Source organism: Labrus bergylta, chromosome 13, assembly GCF_963930695.1.
Source record: "Labrus bergylta chromosome 13, fLabBer1.1, whole genome shotgun sequence".
Lineage (NCBI taxonomy): Eukaryota > Metazoa > Chordata > Actinopteri > Labriformes > Labridae > Labrus > Labrus bergylta.
The window spans coordinates 1,329,690-1,347,946 of NC_089207.1; the positions used below are offsets into that span (position 1 = coordinate 1,329,690).

The window sequence follows — 18,257 nt, forward strand, 5'->3', positions numbered from 1 at the left end:
TCACTCTCACTTTTCTCCCCCACCCCTTATTTCATTTTTCACTTCTTCCCCCTCCCTCTCTCTCTCATCCAAAGTCATTCTCCTCGCCCTCCTCTCGTAGCATGAATATGAAGGCCTGGATGTTAGATAAGGATGCTGTTTACTCATATTTTAAATGGATTTTTTTTTAGAATGCTCCTTCTGCTAATAATGTGACAGTATTCTTTTAACAGTACTTACTAGGATGCTTCAAATCCCCTTTGTTGACTAGATTCAGCGTCTTTTCTTCACCTGTGTGCACGTTTGCATGAACACAAAGATGCATATCAGATCATTAATGATTCATATCCTCACCTGACCTGCAGCATTTAGTCTCTATATCTTCCCCATTTCCATCCAGATCTTCATGAATGTGGTCCAGGTCTGACACCCCTAAAACAACATCTCTAATATGCTGCTACACGAGCTCCATCATCGTTATGCATCTCTCACACAAACCAGTTAATTCACAGATCAGACAAGAACTCTGGCCTTTGAAGTGTAAAACGATGAATATTTAATGCACGTTCCTGTAATAAAAAAAGGTTTCTGCATCAGAATGTTTGTGCTGAAATGTGGATTTGCTCTTGTTAGAATTAGAATTTCATATTTAATTTTCCTGTGACTGAGACACATGATCTACATGGTTAACCCAGATCCTCTTCAATCTTTTAGGAGTTATTTTAGTAAAAATGGACAGACAGGTTGATTTACAGCAGTTTTAAACCTCCTGTGATGTGTGAAACCTCAGCTTTCCGTCCACCTGACCTCTCCTGTCCCTGATACAGATTGAGAGTCTCATGGGTTCAGCGACTGCTCCGTCCAGCACGGTCTGATAGAAACCATTCTTCCTCTTGTTTTGTTGTTGTGGTGCAGCCCCGGGGAGCACAGCGGGAGCACAGCCCAGTAATGGGAATCAATCACGTGCCATGGTTACAGCTGCCGGCAAACGCAAAGACAGCGCCCACAGTGAGCTGTACTACGAGGAGGCCGACTACGAGAGAAGAGTCCGCAAACGCAGAGCCAGGTGACTTAGAAGAACATGCATATGAGCATTAATACATTTAGAATATATAGGAATACAAATAAAGATACTATGTATTTACAACTATTATAAATTATATTTATTGTATAGAGACGTAGAAGTAGGTTGTGTAGAGACATAGAAGTAGGTTGTATAGAGAGGTAGCAGTAAGTTGTATAGAGACATAGAAGTAGGTTGTATAGAGACGTAGAAGTAGGTTGTATAGAGAGGTAGCAGTAGGTTGTATAGAGACGTAGAAGTAGGTTGTATAGAGAGGTAGCAGTAAGTTGTATAGAGACGTAGAAGTAGGTTGTATAGAGAGGTAGCAGTAAGTTGTATAGAGACGTAGAAGTAGGTTGTATAGAGAGGTAGCAGTAAGTTGTATAGAGACGTAGAAGTAGGTTGTATAGAGAGGTAGAAGTAGGTTGTATAGAGAGGTAGCAGTAGGTTGTATAGAGACGTAGAAGTAGGTTGTATAGAGACGTAGAAGTAGGTTGTATAGAGAGGTAGAAGTAGGTTGTATAGAGAGGTAGCAGTAAGTTGTATAGAGAGGTAGAAGTAGGTTGTATAGAGAGATAGCAGTAAGTTGTATAGAGACGTAGAAGTAGGTTGTATAGAGACGTAGAAGTAGGTTGTATAGAGAGGTAGAAGTAGGTTGTATAGAGAGATAGCAGTAAGTTGTATAGAGACGTAGAAGTAGGTTGTATAGAGACGTAGAAGTAGGTTGTATAGAGACGTAGAAGTAGGTTGTATAGAGAGATAGCAGTAAGTTGTATAGAGACGTAGAAGTAGGTTGTATAGAGACGTAGAAGTAGGTTGTATAGAGACGTAGAAGTAGGTTGTATAGAGAGGTAGCAGTAGGTTGTATAGAGACGTAGAAGTAGGTTGTATAGAGACGTAGAAGTAGGTTGTATAGAGAGATAGAAGTAGGTTGTATAGAGACGTAGAAGTAGGTTGTATAGAGACGTAGAAGTAGGTTGTATAGAGACGTAGAAGTAGGTTGTATAGAGACGTAGAAGTAGGTTGTATAGAGAGGTAGCAGTAAGTTGTATAGAGACGTAGAAGTAGGTTGTATAGAGAGGTAGCAGTAAGTTGTATAGAGACGTAGAAGTAGGTTGTATAGAGACGTAGAAGTAGGTTGTATAGAGAGATAGAAGTAGGTTGTATAGAGACGTAGAAGTAGGTTGTATAGAGACGTAGAAGTAGGTTGTATAGAGAGGTAGCAGTAAGTTGTATAGAGACGTAGAAGTAGGTTGTATAGAGAGGTAGCAGTAAGTTGTATAGAGAGGTAGAAGTAGGTTGTATAGAGACGTAGAAGTAGCTTGTATAGAGACGTAGAAGTAGGTTGTATAGAGAGGTAGCAGTAAGTTGTATAGAGACGTAGAAGTAGGTTGTATAGAGACGTAGAAGTAGGTTGTATAGAGAGGTAGCAGTAAGCTGTCTGCTGTGTTGTCAGGCTGGTCGTTGCCGTGGAGGAGGCCTTCACTCATGTCCGGAGGATGAAGAAAGAGGATGAGCGTGCGACACCGTCTGACATCATGGACGTGCGTGAAGCAGCTCTGGCTATATTTCCCTCCATGGCCCGTTCCCTGCAGAAATACCTCCGCACCACCAGGAGGCAGCACTGCCACAGCATGGAGAGCATCCAGAAGCACCTGGCTTTCTGCCTCATCAATAACATGAGCCCTAAGGTGAGCTTGAACTTCGGCCCTTTTTCAAACCAACCCCTACACCCTCCCCCTCCGTGACGGAGTGCACTCCATCAGAAGTCTCAGCTGACTGAAGTCTCCTTCATCAAGCTGTAGGTAGAAATACAGCGGCAGGCTTTGGGACAAACTTCCCTCTCTCACACGGAAACAGGAACTGTGTGTTACCATTTTTAGGAATGGCTTTTTTTTTGTAGCTAATGCATTCTGTAAAAATCTTTATGTAGCCTAGATTCTTCTTCTTCTTCTTTAGTTATATTAGTGTAGACGTATAACAAATCTATTAGATTGAGCCTACATTGTTTATTGTAATTTATCATTTCAGTTAATTTATTGTAATCTTTAGATCAGGGTGTCCTAAATTAATGCAAAGACAAGGAGACTATTGTTGAACATCAGAGCAGCACAAAGTCTATTTTTTTATTGTTGAATTGAGATTTCATTAAGACATCAAAAGTATAAAAATAATAAATAAATATGAACAGCAACATGATTTAATATTCTTTTGTTTTTGCAACAGTCCCTGTAAATATAAAACACTTTACAATAAATAAACAGATATTTAATCCTCAGAACACATTTGAAGTTGTTAACGTCTGTATGAGGATATTAAATGTCTATCTTAGTTGGAGCAGTGTTTGAACTCACAGGTTACTGTCTCCATGACGACCGGACACAAAAGGTGTTGCACGTGATCTGAAAGTCGTCATGGGTAGAGACTCGCTGGTGGAGGGTTTTATAACCCACTACCACTCCCCGCTAGTTGGTTTGGGACGGACTTAATATGGAGGACCCTCCACATGGACGCACAAACGGAGGGGTAGTGGGGAGGGAGAGGGTGTAGTGGGGAGGGAGAGGGTGTAGTGGGGAGGGAGAGGGTGTAGTGGGGAGGGAGAGGGTGAGGGTGTAGTGGGGAGGGAGAGGGTGTAGTGGGGAGGGAGAGGGTGTAGTGGGGAGGGAGAGGGTGTAGTGGGGAGGGAGAGGGTGTAGTGGGAGGGAGAGGGTGTAGTGGGGAGGGAGAGGGTGTAGTGGGGTGTAGTGGGGAGGGAGAGGGTGTAGTGGGGAGGGAGAGGGTGTAGTGGGGTGTAGTGGGGAGGGAGAGGGTGTAGTGGGGAGGGAGAGGGTGTAGTGGGAGGGAGCGGGTGTAGTGGGGAGGGAGAGGGTGTAGTGGGGAGGGAGAGGGTGTAGTGGGAGGGAGCGGGTGTAGTGGGGAGGGAGAGGGTGTAGTGGGGAGGGAGAGGGTGTAGTGGGGAGGGAGAGGGTGTAGTGGGGAGGGAGAGGGTGTAGTGGGGAGGGAGAGGGTGTAGTGGGAGGGAGCGGGTGTAGTGGGGAGGGAGAGGGTGTAGTGACCTTCTTCTGTTCACTAACCTGTGCCATCAAGTTTTTCTAGTCTGATAATGTTGTTCTAAAAACTTTCGGAGATCTAGAAAAGAAAAAGGCTTGCTGCTGTAAAACAACGTTACATCAGTTACAAACATCAGTTTTAGATCTTTGTTGCTGTTGTTAGTTGTGACAGCAAACTGGTTGTTAAAACTTGCTGAAACTAACTTGATAGTCCAAACTACTCTTAAACTGGGATTGTGACAATCTGGTTTTCAGAACTCATGAAGAAGTTTGTATTTTTGTTTTTAGAAAAAGGAAAACTAAACAAGAACCCCAGCGGTCTCAATTAACAGTCAGTATAATTTATCCTCAGGACCGAGCAACTATGGAAGCGACTAGTGATCAGAATTCAAATGAGAAAACTAATTTGAAAATGAAAATGCATTAACAGAAATGCTTTTTCATTTTCAGTCACTTTCCTGCACCGTCCACTTTGCCATTTCATTTTCAAATTGGTTTGAATGATGATCACTTTTTAGCAGTCAAGTTTGAAAAAGAAAAGCCAAAGACCTTTTTGTTTTCATTTGTATTATGTCGTACAATATGCATACATAGAGAGTAAAAGTATAATGCAAAATGGATGACTGACTATTATATATATATATATATATATATACTATATATATTATTTTAAATATAGGTCAAATAATGCACCTATATTCTGAAAATTAAAACTTGTTTCTGTTAATGCATTTTCATTTTAAAATTAGCGTTTTCATTTGAATTATGATACAAATTTAGCGGGGCATTTTTTTTTAATTGAAAAAAGCAAATGTAATTTTCTTCTTCATTTTAATTTAGTCAAAGAATGTGCATTTTTGAAGTTGAAAACTAAAATGCAAATTAGATAAATTAGTCATCATTTTATTTTTGAGTCAAATAATACTCCCATATTCTGAAAATTAAAAAGCATTTCTGTTAATGGATTTTCATTTTCAAATTAGCTTTATCATTTGAATTCTGATCACTAATCGCTTCCGTAAGCAACAACTTCTTCATGAAAAATCTGGACCCCAAATTTTAGAATTTTTTTCAACCAATCAGATTTACTTCATGAAAAAATGTTTGACAAAAAGTACAAAACAAACATGTTTAAAAATAACTTCAAAGACTTTTTGACTCTATTCTTACACATACTGTATTCACCACCCACTGAAAACTGCTCCATGACCCATTTTGGGTCCCGACCCACCAGTTGAGAACCACTGCTTTTAACAAATCATTATGTTTAAAACAGATGTGTTAAGGATGTTCTTGGTAAGTGGTATCATTGATTGTTTGTGTAATTCCAGGCCTTCCTGGAGGCTTACTTGGCCCCGGGTCCCACCCTGCAGTACGGCCCTGAGCGCTGGATGGCCGATCAGTGGACTTTGGTGAGCGAGGCGTCCGTCACAGGCGGCATTAAGGAGGGGACAGAGTTCCTGCTGAAGTGTCTAGACTTCAGCTTAGCTGTGACCATCAAAAGCATCCCGTACATCCGACTGACTGAGGAGTACATCGACCCCAAGTCTCACAAGTTTATACTGCTGCTCCAATCAGAAACCTCAGTTTAACCAGAGCTGCTGGACTTACACTGTTAAGATTACCCTTCTGGATTTTTCAACAAAATAAGCTTTTTGTACGGTTTTTGTACTTCTGTTTATGTAATTTTCTTACATAATGTATCTTTGTGTAATTGTCTTTGTCAAAAAAAAGACAATAAAAAGGACAGAAGACAGGAGGGATTTCTCTGTCCTGACATCTGCAGAACACTGATCAGATTTTCCTCTATGCACGACGGATCACACTCTCAAACTTTCTTCTTCCATATCTTTGCATGTGCCAGTGTGTGCCTGTGTGGGAGAGTTCATGACTTAAGAAGGAGTGTGTGATTTAGGGTGCAAAAGTTTGTGTTTTAAGTGAATACCCAGGATGTGTCACAACGTGTCTCTTCTTCTTCCTGCTTAGCATTACTATAGTGACCTGGAAATTTAATATACCATGAATCCTTTTAGGTTTTTCTCCTTTTCTAGTATTTGCAAAGTCTTTTTTTTAACAGTCCTGTATAACAGATGTTTGTACAGTATTTATATGTGAATATACTTAATAGACTTTTTATATCCAAATTGTGCATTGCTTTGATTTTTTTTAAAACTTGTCAAAGATTTCCTTTTGGTTTTAACATGCGCTGTATTGGTTGAGATAGCTGGACTGTAAATGAAAGAAGACGTGTTTGTTATTGTCACAGACATCAGTGAAAACACAAAAACACAAAAGACTGAATGCAAATGATCATCAGTTACACTAGTGAGGTGTACTATGTTTTTTTAAGCCTAGCACTGACACATTTTTTGATGCCTAATGTTTAGGTTCATGCAGTTGACCTTTTGACCAACCCCTCCTCTCTATATAAATATAATCCTGTTCACCACGAGCTGGAAGGAATATTTATTACAGCAAAGAGTTCACACATTTTTTTCCAAATCCCTAACCAGTATGAATTATCACTTATCTCATTCTGTCAAGTGTTTGAACAAGCATTTGAGATGAATAATTTACAGTAAATTAGCTCAGCTCCATGTCAGTATTTCTGCTGCCAGTATTTTGTCTCAGCGTCTCACTACTGCCCCCTATCTGCAGCGACAGGAACAAAAAAAAAAACAGTCCTGAGCTACAATCAAACTCTCTCTTTATCTGTATAAATATTTTATGTGCATTTTTAACAAAAAATAAACCCAGTTTGTATTTATGATGCCTGTCATGCTGGAAATGCATATTTACAAAATGTGTTGCTATGGTTACCGATGGTGTAGTTTTGTTTAGGATTTTAGAGTGTAGATGGTTGTAAATAGTTGTAGACTACACATGTGCCTCAGTTATACATATATATAGCATACATGTGCAGTGTTCAGGTGTGTGTGTGTGAGACTGACTGTGTGTGTGTGTGTGTGTGTGTGTGTGTGTGTGTGTGTGTGTGTGTGTGTGTGTGTGTGTGTGTGTGTGTGTGTGTGTGTGTGTGTGTGTGTGTGTGTGTGTGTGTGAATGAGAGGTCAAGAAAAGAAAAGGGAACATAACGAAGAAAAGAGATTTGTTTCCCCAAACGTCAAAGATCCCAACTCGTCAAGTGTCCTGAGTTTGTCTCTGTCATTTTTTTTACACAACATGTTAAAGCACCACGACCGTGTCAAAGTCTTATTTGTAAAAAAACAATAAATATTTGTATCAACATTTTCAAGTCATTTGGTTGTTTTTGTGTCTTCTGTTGTTATGATTAATGGGAGGGTTTTTTTTATATTTCATGAGTAGCCCTCACATTGTTTTGAGCTTTTAGAAAAGAGAACGTCTTGGGGGGGAAATAGATTAAATAATTGAAGTTGATGGAGATCTGACATGTTTATAAAATAAGTACAATGAGTCAACAGCAATACACACTCTGCCCAAGTTCTATCACCTGTAAGAACTTTCAAATAACTAGGAACAGTATACAAAATGTTTTATTAAACTGCACTTGTACTTTATATATATTGATAGTTGGACACTTTAATGCTAACCTCAATTATTTAAATCACACCTTTAATGTTTGCATTGACTGTTATTTAATGTCTGTTTTTTGATCATTTTCTTCTTTTTAAACATTGTTAAAATAGTTTGATTCATCTCGGGGTATTCTTTAAATCTTTTTTTCGGGTTAATATGTATGTATGGGAGGGGGGGGGGCGTCAGTTTTGTGGTTAATTTGTGGTAAGTACCTACCTACCTATCTATATATCTATATTTGCAGCTTCATGTGTTACTTTATTATGTGTCAAATATCGCAGGATGTCAAACTGTTAATTTCACTTCCTGTGAAATCTATAAATACTAAGAAACATCTATCAACAAATACCAATATCCAAGAATTAATGCATTTTTTTGTGCACTGAGACTACTCTATTTGAGATTTGTGTGTGTGTGTGTGATGTTGTATAAATCAGTGGATAAAATTCAACTCAAGACAGGAAGTGTACATATAATTTATTTTAATCCCAAAACCCATTCCAGGCTTATTTACATGGTCAAAAAGAACATTTCTAGATGCTGAATAGATTTCTTTTTATTACTAGCTGCAAATATTCTGTATATTTGGAATTATTTGATTTGTGAAAAGTTATTTAACTGTACATTTGTTAAACTAGAAGAGGAAGAAAAACTGAATCTTAACCATCTACTACCTTCAGCCTACAGTTTTACTCATCATCATCATCCTCATCATCTTCATCCTCTTCATCATCCTCTTCATCATCCTCTTCATCATCCTGGTCGCCATCGTCAGCCTCATTTTCATCATTATCTTCGTCCTCGTCTTCTTCTTCCTCGTCATCCTCCTCCTCCTCCTCCTCCTCGTCATCATCTTCATCATCATCATCGTCCTCGGTGTTGACTTTACCAGAGAGCACGTCTTCGATCCAGTCCTCCAGCTCCTGAGCGGTGGGCAGATCCTCTTCATCGTCCATCTCCATCCACACACTGTCAGCCTGCACACACACACACACACACACACACACACACACACACACACACACACACACACACACACACACACACACACACACACACACACACACACACACACACACACACACACACACACAGTCAAATGATGTTTAAATCAATCCAACATTCATGTCTTGTCAGAGATGTTTTCAGGGACTCACATCTGTAACATTGACGACTCCAATCTGAGGTCTGAACAGGTCCACCTTGAAGGTCTTCTCCCAGTAGGGGATCAGCTGAAGTGAAAAGAGATCCCATTAGAGACCTGCAGCTGATCTAAACGTCTCCTCTGACCGCCTGTGGGACTGAACAACTCACCAGGGGAAAGTCATCGGGGTCGATCCAGACGATGCTGAGCTCAGGTACCTGGGTGTTGTCTCTGGCCACCTCCTTCAGGATCTCCAAGAACTCAAAACCATCTGAGAGCAATTTCATGATATGTAAATACTGTAATCAACATGTTTAATTGACTCATCTGTCACATAACTGCATTTTACTCATCATGTTACTTCAGCATCTTTTTGCACTCTTCACCACTGCACTGTTTCATATTTAGTCATGTAAATATTAGTCTTTTCTTATTCTGTTTATTGTTGATATTTAATGTTGTACCTGTTTATAAGAGAGCACAGTTCACTGAAGTTAAATTCCTTGTGTGTGTGTGTGTAAGCATACCTGGACAATAAATCTGATTCTGATTCTTATCAGTATTCAAAGTATCCACTAGAAGCACACACACAGACACTAAACTGAAGAAATACTTTGACATTTTACAAAACAAGATTACTTCTTTCTTACAGAGCGTTGCATCACAATGTTTATGCTCTTGTGTCAGTAAGTTAATTTAAGTTAGCATAAAGACTGCAAACAATGAAAGCTGTCTCTGACAAAATCTAACACAAATCTGCTGATTAATCTCAGTGATTTTACATATTGTTTGTTTTAATCAGGAAAAAACTACACACATTATATTTTCTGTTCAGTCAGAGACAGTGACTTCATAAAGTCTCTCCCTCCCTCTTCCTGTTTCTGTTCTTTTTGCTAAACTAAGCTAAGCTAAGCTTACTTCATACTGGCCCTGGCTTTTTATAAAGCGTACAAACATGAAAGTAACTTCAATATTCTCATCTTGGTCTCTCAAGAAATAAAAATGAAATTTCCCCAAATGTTTAACTTTTGCTGCTTACAGTCGTGACAGTGGAAGTTTTTTTTTGTGTATGAATAATGCTCTATAAATGAAATTGCCTTTGCGAATCCTGTAATTATTTGTATTCTTTATTATAAGGGTTTAAATTGCCATTATATTACCTTTTAATTACACGTTTTTAAAAGTATAAATTAGGTTACGTTGCTTTATACCTGGGGGTTTTCTCATAGTCCTTTCTGAATTTTATCATTTCTTTTTTTACATCTGGCAATACCCTCAAAGTGTTTCAGTTTGTATTTGTCCTAAATGATAATGTCACTAACATTAATGACCTGATGGGTGTTTACATCTAAAGTTTAATGTAATTATCAAATGTCAGAAGAGGACAGGGTTGATAAGATCATACATTTTTCTATAATCTTCTGTGCAATAAGAGATGCAGAAAGTAGAGACAAGAAAACATGTTTATATTTTCATTTCAGTGTTCAGTGTTCCCTTTGTTATTTTTTTGTATTATATCTTTACTTTAATACAGTGTATAACTTCTGTACAGTTTATTTTAATTCACTTAGCTGTTACTACAACTTGTTTATTTTTTTTATTTGTACTTTTCTACTCTTTTTTCTTATAATTCTATTTTATATATAATTTAAACTTTTGTGTAGAAGCTGACTCAGGGAGAAACGCACAAAAATTCCAATGTACCTGTACTGTCCTGTACCTGTGCAAATGGAAATAAACATCTATTCTATTCTATCCCGTTCATGTGTAACTTGCTCTTACCAGGGTCTTCCTCCTCTGCAAAAGCAACGATGTGAATGCCATCAATATCATCCTCCTGAGAAGAAGAAGACCAAGCAGAAGAAGAAGAAAAGAGAAGTGAAGAAGACAAGTATGAAGAAGTCATAGAAGCAGAAGAAGAAGACAAGAAGATGAAGAAGAAAAAGAAGAAGAGGTAGAAGAAGAGGACAACAAATTGAACGTAAAGTTACTGCAAGTGTCAGAGAAAACTAAATTTAAGTGTTGTGTATTTTAGCTTCCAAACAGTCATCACTCACCCAGGTCTCAAACATATCTTCTGCACGCAGTTTTCTCAGAGTTGGTCTAATGGCACAAAAAAAACAGTATGAGTTCTTTCCACAGAAAAAAAAAATTGCATTACTTTGCAAAAAAATCAAATAGAACATAATAATAATACTTTATTTGTATAGCACTTTTCTATACAAGTAACAAAGTGCTTTACAACAGAAAATAAAAGCAGAGAGACAATTAAAGCAACAGGCAGAGCGTAAACAAGCAGAAAACAAAATCAGACTAATAAAATAAAAATAAGAACAATTACCAAAATCACAGTAAAAGCATTTTTATAAAAGAATGTCTTGAGTAGGGATGTAAAACAAGGGACTGAATCTGCACGTCTGATCTCCTCTGGCAGGCTGTCCCAAAGTGTGGGGGCTCTAACAGCAAAGGCCCTGTCCCCTTTAGTTTTAAGCCTAACATCATTTCTCTTTGTTTACCGTCTGTGTTCAGTTATAAAGTCCACCAGCACCTCCTCGGAGTGAGGCCTGCCTGGGATGGTGACCGGCTCCTCCATGAAGGGCTCATAGAAATCCACCTCGTTCAGCCTCAGAGTCAGCTCTTTGGCCACCTGAGGAGACAAACGAGGGGTCTCTCAAAAGAAACATCCCATTTCTACATTAGTCTGTTTATTTGTTTTGTTTGCTACTTACAGATTTCTCAAATGTTGCAAAGAACTTGATGTAAGGCTGGAACTGCTCTGCTGCTTCTTTAAAGGCCTCGTAGTCTGAGGAGCAAAGAGAGAAAATAGATATTCAACACAGCAGTGGTTTACTGTGCTTTTGTTTTCATGATCACACATCTGTTTGTGCTTCTTTTGGTGGTGTGTATACATGACATTTGCACATCAGGGAGTGGAAATAGATGAGCTTTGACCTCCACTTAATCCTCCCACAGTTGGTCAGATGGGATTTTGCACTACTCTAAACTCTTCCACAGCATGTTGGGATTGAACATAGCAGTGGCAGCTGTGAGCATGCAGCAGTGGTAAAAATGGATCTGTAAATCCATGGAGATGAGGGGGTTAAAATGCACTCCTGTTATAATGAAAGGGCATGAGCCACAGAGAGAGAGATCATCTAACAAGGTAGTGAGCGGCATTCAGACAGCACAAAAAAAACAAATCAGTTTTTACAATTCTACAATTCACTTATCAGACTCTTTTATCCAAAGCGACGTACATCAGAGAGTAAGAACAACACAAGCAAGGATCTAGAAAAAAGGGAACAATGTGAGTAAGAGCAAACGATCAGCTTTGAGTCTGATTGGACACACAGGTGCTGACAGGAAGTGACCAGAGGCAAAGCACAACATTGAGGGCAGTTCTTGAGAGCTCTAATCAGTATAGAAACCATCTTATAAGTCATCGTTATCAAACAAAAACCATCGTCATAACCATCATCATCATCAATAATATGGAGACCATCATCATTAAGTTAGTAGGTATTCATGAAAGAGCTGGCTCTTTAGCTTTTTCTTAAAGGTGCAGAGGGACTCTGTAGATCACATGGAGTTTGGAAGTTCATTCCACCACCGGGGGGCGACAGAGGAGAAGAGTCTAGTCAGCGTCTTAGGACCCTGTTGTGAAGGTTGGAGCAGACGCCTTTCATTGGCAGAGTTTATTCAAACAGCCTCACACACTCACGCTCAGAGTCCTCGTTCTTGAAGTAACCAATGAGGCGGATGTCTTCCTCCATCCTGTCAAAGGCTCTCAGCTCCAGAGCGTTTCCTATCACCTCCACTGGTTCCTCCAACAGCTAGAGACGAACAGGAAGAGTAGAAAAGAGTACTGGGTATAGTTTTCTACTTGACTGGATTGGGAATCTGCCCCAAAAAATGTCCCTTTACTCACATCCAACAAGAACTCCACCAGCGTGTTAGCTGACAGCAAGCCGTCGAACTCGATCACACGGTTGGCCTTAAAAACGTAAACACTGCCCTCCTCCTCCAGGTCTGAGAGTCAGGGGAACATATGATGAGATTCAAACATTGTTCTCTAAGTTATTTGACCCTCAACACATTCTGTGGTTGACCATATTCAAACAGCACCGATTTTACTCAAACATAATTGGATAGCTCAGATGCCATTCAGAGGTTGTTATTTGTTGGGAATATCACAAATCAGTATAATTTTACTGATTTAAATCAAATGAAAACATTTGAGGGTTATTGGCTCACACTTTTTGAATAAACCAACATTGGATAACTCACTAGCTACTGTTAGACAGAGACATGTCCAAACTTTTGACTGGAGTGACCTGAAGTGAAATGTGCGCACAAACACACACAAATAAATATCAATGATTTACCCATTTTAACTTCACTAATCAACATGGCAACTTTAGCTTGATTATTGGATGACTATTTATTAACATACACGCTTTAAAATTCAGCGATCTAGTAGATCTAAAAACTGCTCAGATAATGTACAAAGCATAAAATCATTTGCTTCCCAACAGTATTCAGAGGTTTGTTTGAAACTAGAGAGAGTCGGTATGAACTAAGGGGAGCAGGTGTGTATAAAAAACCAAAGGTAAAAAACCAAAAGGTATTTCGATAAAAGGGGTTAACTTGTGGAATTAAGAATGTGTAGATCACTTTCCAGATTTAAATTTTTGTTTTAAAAAATGGTGTTTAACAAATCTAAAAGGTCGGTTTGATTGTTTTTTGTGAGTGTGACTTCTGTTTTGTTTTTTGTTTGTTTCATTTGTTTTGTTTTGAAAGAAATTCTTGGAACAAAAAAGCATGCTGCCTGTAGACAAGCCCCTGCTATTAGCCAACAGCTAATGTTAGCATTTATTCAGGTTTTGGACAGAGTTAGTGCTAGCTAAGAAAGAGGCAGAAGGATAACACTTGTGTTTGGTTGTGTTTTGTCAGGGAAACGAAAATGTGGAAATTTCTATCTTAAGTCAGGTTAGCAAGAAATGCCCTTCATACATGTAGCTAGCATAAGGAAGGAGCATGTTAAACGGTAGTATTAGCTATTTTTATGCCTATAGAAGGAAACACATTTTCTCATTTTGTTGGAATAGCCTCAAAGATACAGATACGCCTCATTATACACAAACTCACCCAGCTTCTTTGCAACTTTTGCATCCTTGTGGGAGTCAACCGTTCCAAACCCGATGTCCTTCTCTTCCAGAACCTGAGCTGCAAGCTTTAGAGAAAAAGAACAGGAATGAACACAGACCATTTCACATGAAACTTTGAGACACACATTTATTCTGGGTTCAGGGCACGAGAAACATTGTTCCTAGTTTAGTTTAGAAAAGGCTTTGGGGCGAGAGAGTGTGACGGCAGTACCAGGTAAGGTCTGGAGAAAAGAATGAACACCAAAGTTGGCAATATGAAAGAGGTGCTTAAGCTGCCCGGGGGCACCGGAGACACAGTTACATAACCACCCAGACTGCCTTGATCTAAATATAACCAAAGCAGAGGAATAATCATTCTGCCAATTGATCCGTGAAGTGCAGAAGGTGAGACTCACCCGCTGCTACATCTCCATGCTACGCTACTTCAAATATTATTATTCTGTTTTCATTGCATGGCAAAAAAAGCTCTGGAGGAATCAAATGAAAGGTATCCTGAAGAGTTCAGGTTGTAAGTGATGTTAATTAGAGTATCTGACTCATTCTTACACTTACCACTAAGAAACAAACATTACTGTTTGCTAGGAAGTGGCTTGAAACAGAACATCTTTGAGCGTTACATGATACAACAGGAGAAGGCTGACGTAAGCTTCTGTAGCTTTATGGCATCCAATCTAAAACAATGTCAGCAAAGACGCGGCTGAATGCTAACATTAGCTGGTCTAACTATAGCTACATATTCATTTATCTCATGAAAAACTTGTTGCAATACACAACATCACCACATCACCACATCACTACATCACTACATCACTATATCACAACATCACTACATCACTACATCACTACATCACAACATCACTACATCACTACATCACTACATCACAACATCACTACATCACTACATCACTACATCACAACATCACTACATCACAACATCACTACATCACAACATCACTACATCACTACATCACAACATCACTACATCACTACATCACTACATCACTACATCACAACATCACTACATCACTACATCACAACATCACTACATCACAACATCACTACATCACTACATCACTACATCACTACATCACAACATCACTACATCACTACATCACTACATCACTACATCACAACATCACTACATCACTACATCACTACATCACAACATCACTACATCACTACATCACAACATCACTACATCACAACATCACTACATCACTACATCACAACATCACTACATCACAACATCACTACATCACAACATCACTACATCACTACATCACAACATCACTACATCACTACATCACTACATCACTACATCACAACATCACTACATCACAACATCACTACATCACAACATCACTACATCACAACATCACTACATCACTACATCACAACATCACAACATCACTACATCACTACATCACTACATCACAACATCACCACATCACCACATCACCACATCACAACATCACAACATCACTACATCACAACATCACTACATCACAACATCACTACATCACAACATCACTACATCACAACATCACTACATCACTACATCACAACATCACTACATCACTACATCACTACATCACTACATCACTACATCACAACATCACTACATCACAACATCACTACATCACAACATCACTACATCACAACATCACTACATCACTACATCACAACATCACAACATCACTACATCACTACATCACTACATCACAACATCACTACATCACTACATCACAACATCACTACATCACTACATCACAACATCACTACATCACTACATCACTACATCACAACATCACTACATCACTACATCACAACATCACTACATCACAGTTTGAGTTTCACACTCTGACAGGGATGTCAGTGGAAAATGGCGGTAATATGGTTAGCGGCAAGGCTAAAAAAAAACTTGCTAGCACCAAGCGTTTACGTAAGCAATGGTTTAGATCTTTGTGTTTGGCCTGCTCGAAGCATCTTCACAGGGAAACTGAACACATTTTTCAGCCATTTAAACATAATCAGCCACTGGTTGAAAACATATTCAGTGTGTTCAACAGGCCTTTTTCTTCCAGCACACACAGTAACTACGATCTGTTGTAGACTGAACGATCGGCTATAACATCTTCGAGGTACATTGTTTCCATGCCTGACACTATGCTAACACACGGCCCGGCTGTGTGTGTAAAATAAGAGAAGCTAATATCAGAACTGGGATCAGATTACCCTCGACACATCAGAGAGCTGCTCAGCTGTGTGTAACATGAGACAGGGCACGGTGCACAATGATTCCTACACAGTATTTTAATTCATCTAACAATTAACAGCATATCCATCTGATTGGCTTAGCTGTTTTATTAGTTATTTAACTGCATAGACAAACAATATCCACTAAAATGATAAATCAATGACAATGTTTGTTCCCCTAACATGTAGGACTATTGCTAAAACATATAACACCCATGACTTTGTGGCCTGTTTCTGCAGGTCTGATTCATTACTTGTGTTTTACATGCACATTCATTAAATTCATTAAATAATACTAAGAGAGTTTCAATAGATCTCAACAGTTGCCCACCTAGTTATTGGAGTAAAAATGTACAATTACAATACATGATATATCATTAATTTACTGTTAGTCTTGTAAATGGTCCACATGTTTCTGTCTCTTACAGCACTACTAAACCAAACTATTGCATCTTCTTATATCTCCTTTTTATTCCCTTTTATCTCATTTAATGACACCTTTATTTTCTTAACAATTTTCCTCCTATTCTGGTCTTTTCAGTCTTTCTGTCCCTATAGTAACGTTTATTATAACCTTACTATAATCAGAATCAGAATCAGAATCGTTTTATATTGCAAAGTACATTTACACATACCAGGAATCTGACTTAACTTTAGCTTAACCATTCTCAATACTTCACCTCCAGAACCAGCTCAGTCATCTGGTGTCGTTTCTGCAGCTCCTTGCTGTCCGGTACAGGCTCGTGGTAGTACAGACAAAGCATGCTGTACTTCTTCAAGGCTTTCTTGTAGTTCTTGTCATTGACATCTAGGACGCGGTCTTTCCCGTCGTACTGTGGGAACTCCAGGCCCTTTTCAGCCGGGGCCAGGGGCACGAGGCTCAGGCAAGGGAGCAGAAACAACCACAGGGAGAGCATGGTCCAGAACAAAAACCACACACCCCCCCAAAAAAATGAGTTAGGTTTAAGTTTCACAGAATGAAACAGTACAAGCAAAAAAGGTCACCTAAGCCCTGTGGAGGGCAGGGAAATGTAGGAAATCAGAGTTTTAGAGGTAAACGTTGGTCTGTCAGTTACAGTTCTTAAGCATCCCAAGCTTTGCAGAGTAATCCAATCTTTACAAGAATCCTCAGGACAACTCTTTCAACCACTCTGATCCCTCTTTCATGCCCTCTCTCTCCTCAGACACAAAGGCAAAAAGAGGAGCACGGCCGGCCCTGTGAGGTTCTGGGGTTGGTGGATACCATACATAGCAGCAGTCCTCTCTCACTTCCCGTGCAGGACAGGCCCATTTTTAGGAGACCAGTTGTTTAAGTGCTAAAAATAAATCTGCAAGCGAGAAAGAGAGATAGTAGAGGACAGTGGGGTGTGTGTGTGTGTGTGTGTGTGTGTGTGTGTGTGTGTGTGTGTGTGTGTGTGTGTGTGTGTGTGGGGGGGGGGTGATAGAGAGTATTCAGTTCTTCAGTTCTTCCTCACAGACACATCACAAGGAATGTGATGTGTCTGTGAGGACGTCAGTGATGTGTGAGGAGGGACCTGAGACACAGGTTATAATGGGTTAATGGGTTAAGTTATTTTGAGATGTGTGGGTATCGAGAAACACAGGGATGTGTGTTTTTGTGAGTAGAAGAATGGGGGTGTATTTTAAGTGACCGCTCATGGTGCCAACAGGTGTGTGAAGGGCATCTCAAATAATCTGAGTGTGTCGGTGGTTGTTCTGCAAAGTCATGTGCACAGTTCACACTGACAATCAAGTATTCCTACTTTTAAAGGCTTTATATGTGATGTTTTGATCCAGCAGATGTCGCCCTTGAGCACCAGCATGAAACCAAAACAACTGGCGCTGCATTGTTGTGTTAGCATGCTAATGCTAGCGATCTTTATTATGCTGGTATCTTCACACTGCATGTAAATTTACCTGAAATGAGCGTGATCTAGAAACACAGTTAAGCAGTGAGTACAGTATGTTATTCTTCTTTTCTCTCGTCCCTCAATTAAACAACTTTTATACACGAGGGGAGGAGTCAGCCGGCCGTCCGGGCG

The 18,257-nt window shown here is 39.4% G+C and overlaps 2 protein-coding genes across 2 annotated transcripts in view; one reads left to right on the forward strand and one right to left on the reverse strand.

Moving 5' to 3' along the window:
• Nucleotides 1–7,135, forward strand: part of LOC110001628 (vang-like protein 1) — a 30,589-nt gene extending 23,454 nt beyond the window's left edge. Inside the window, 3 exon segments of the mRNA XM_065962191.1 lie at nucleotides 895–1,045; nucleotides 2,499–2,733; nucleotides 5,424–7,135. Coding sequence (XP_065818263.1) covers nucleotides 895–1,045; nucleotides 2,499–2,733; nucleotides 5,424–5,684 — 647 coding nt within the window. The 3' untranslated portion in view covers nucleotides 5,685–7,135.
• Nucleotides 7,044–17,455, reverse strand: casq2 (calsequestrin 2). The gene is made up of 11 exons (XM_020657117.3): nucleotides 16,896–17,455; nucleotides 13,940–14,024; nucleotides 12,720–12,820; nucleotides 12,513–12,624; nucleotides 11,521–11,594; nucleotides 11,308–11,438; nucleotides 10,849–10,894; nucleotides 10,574–10,628; nucleotides 8,962–9,062; nucleotides 8,805–8,879; nucleotides 7,044–8,624 (listed from the first exon to the last, which is right to left on the reverse strand). Exons 1-11 carry the CDS (start codon nucleotides 17,130–17,132, stop codon nucleotides 8,337–8,339), a joined length of 1,305 nt encoding a protein of 434 aa, XP_020512773.2. The 5' UTR covers nucleotides 17,133–17,455; the 3' UTR covers nucleotides 7,044–8,336.
• Between the last annotated feature and the right edge of the window lie 802 nt (nucleotides 17,456–18,257).

Bases quoted from the DNA above. Each gene is read 5' to 3' on its own strand.
- casq2 (XM_020657117.3), bottom strand. From the start codon at position 17,132: ATGCTCTCCCTGTGGTTGTTTCTGCTCCCTTGCCTGAGCCTCGTGCCC. The intron at 14,025-16,895 runs GTGAAGTATTGA...TTTTCTCTAAAG, and splicing joins TGACTGAGCTGGTTCTGGAG to CTTGCAGCTCAGGTTCTGGA. The intron at 12,625-12,719 runs GTGAGTAAAGGG...GTTCGTCTCTAG, and splicing joins TGGTGGAGTTCTTGTTGGAT to CTGTTGGAGGAACCAGTGGA.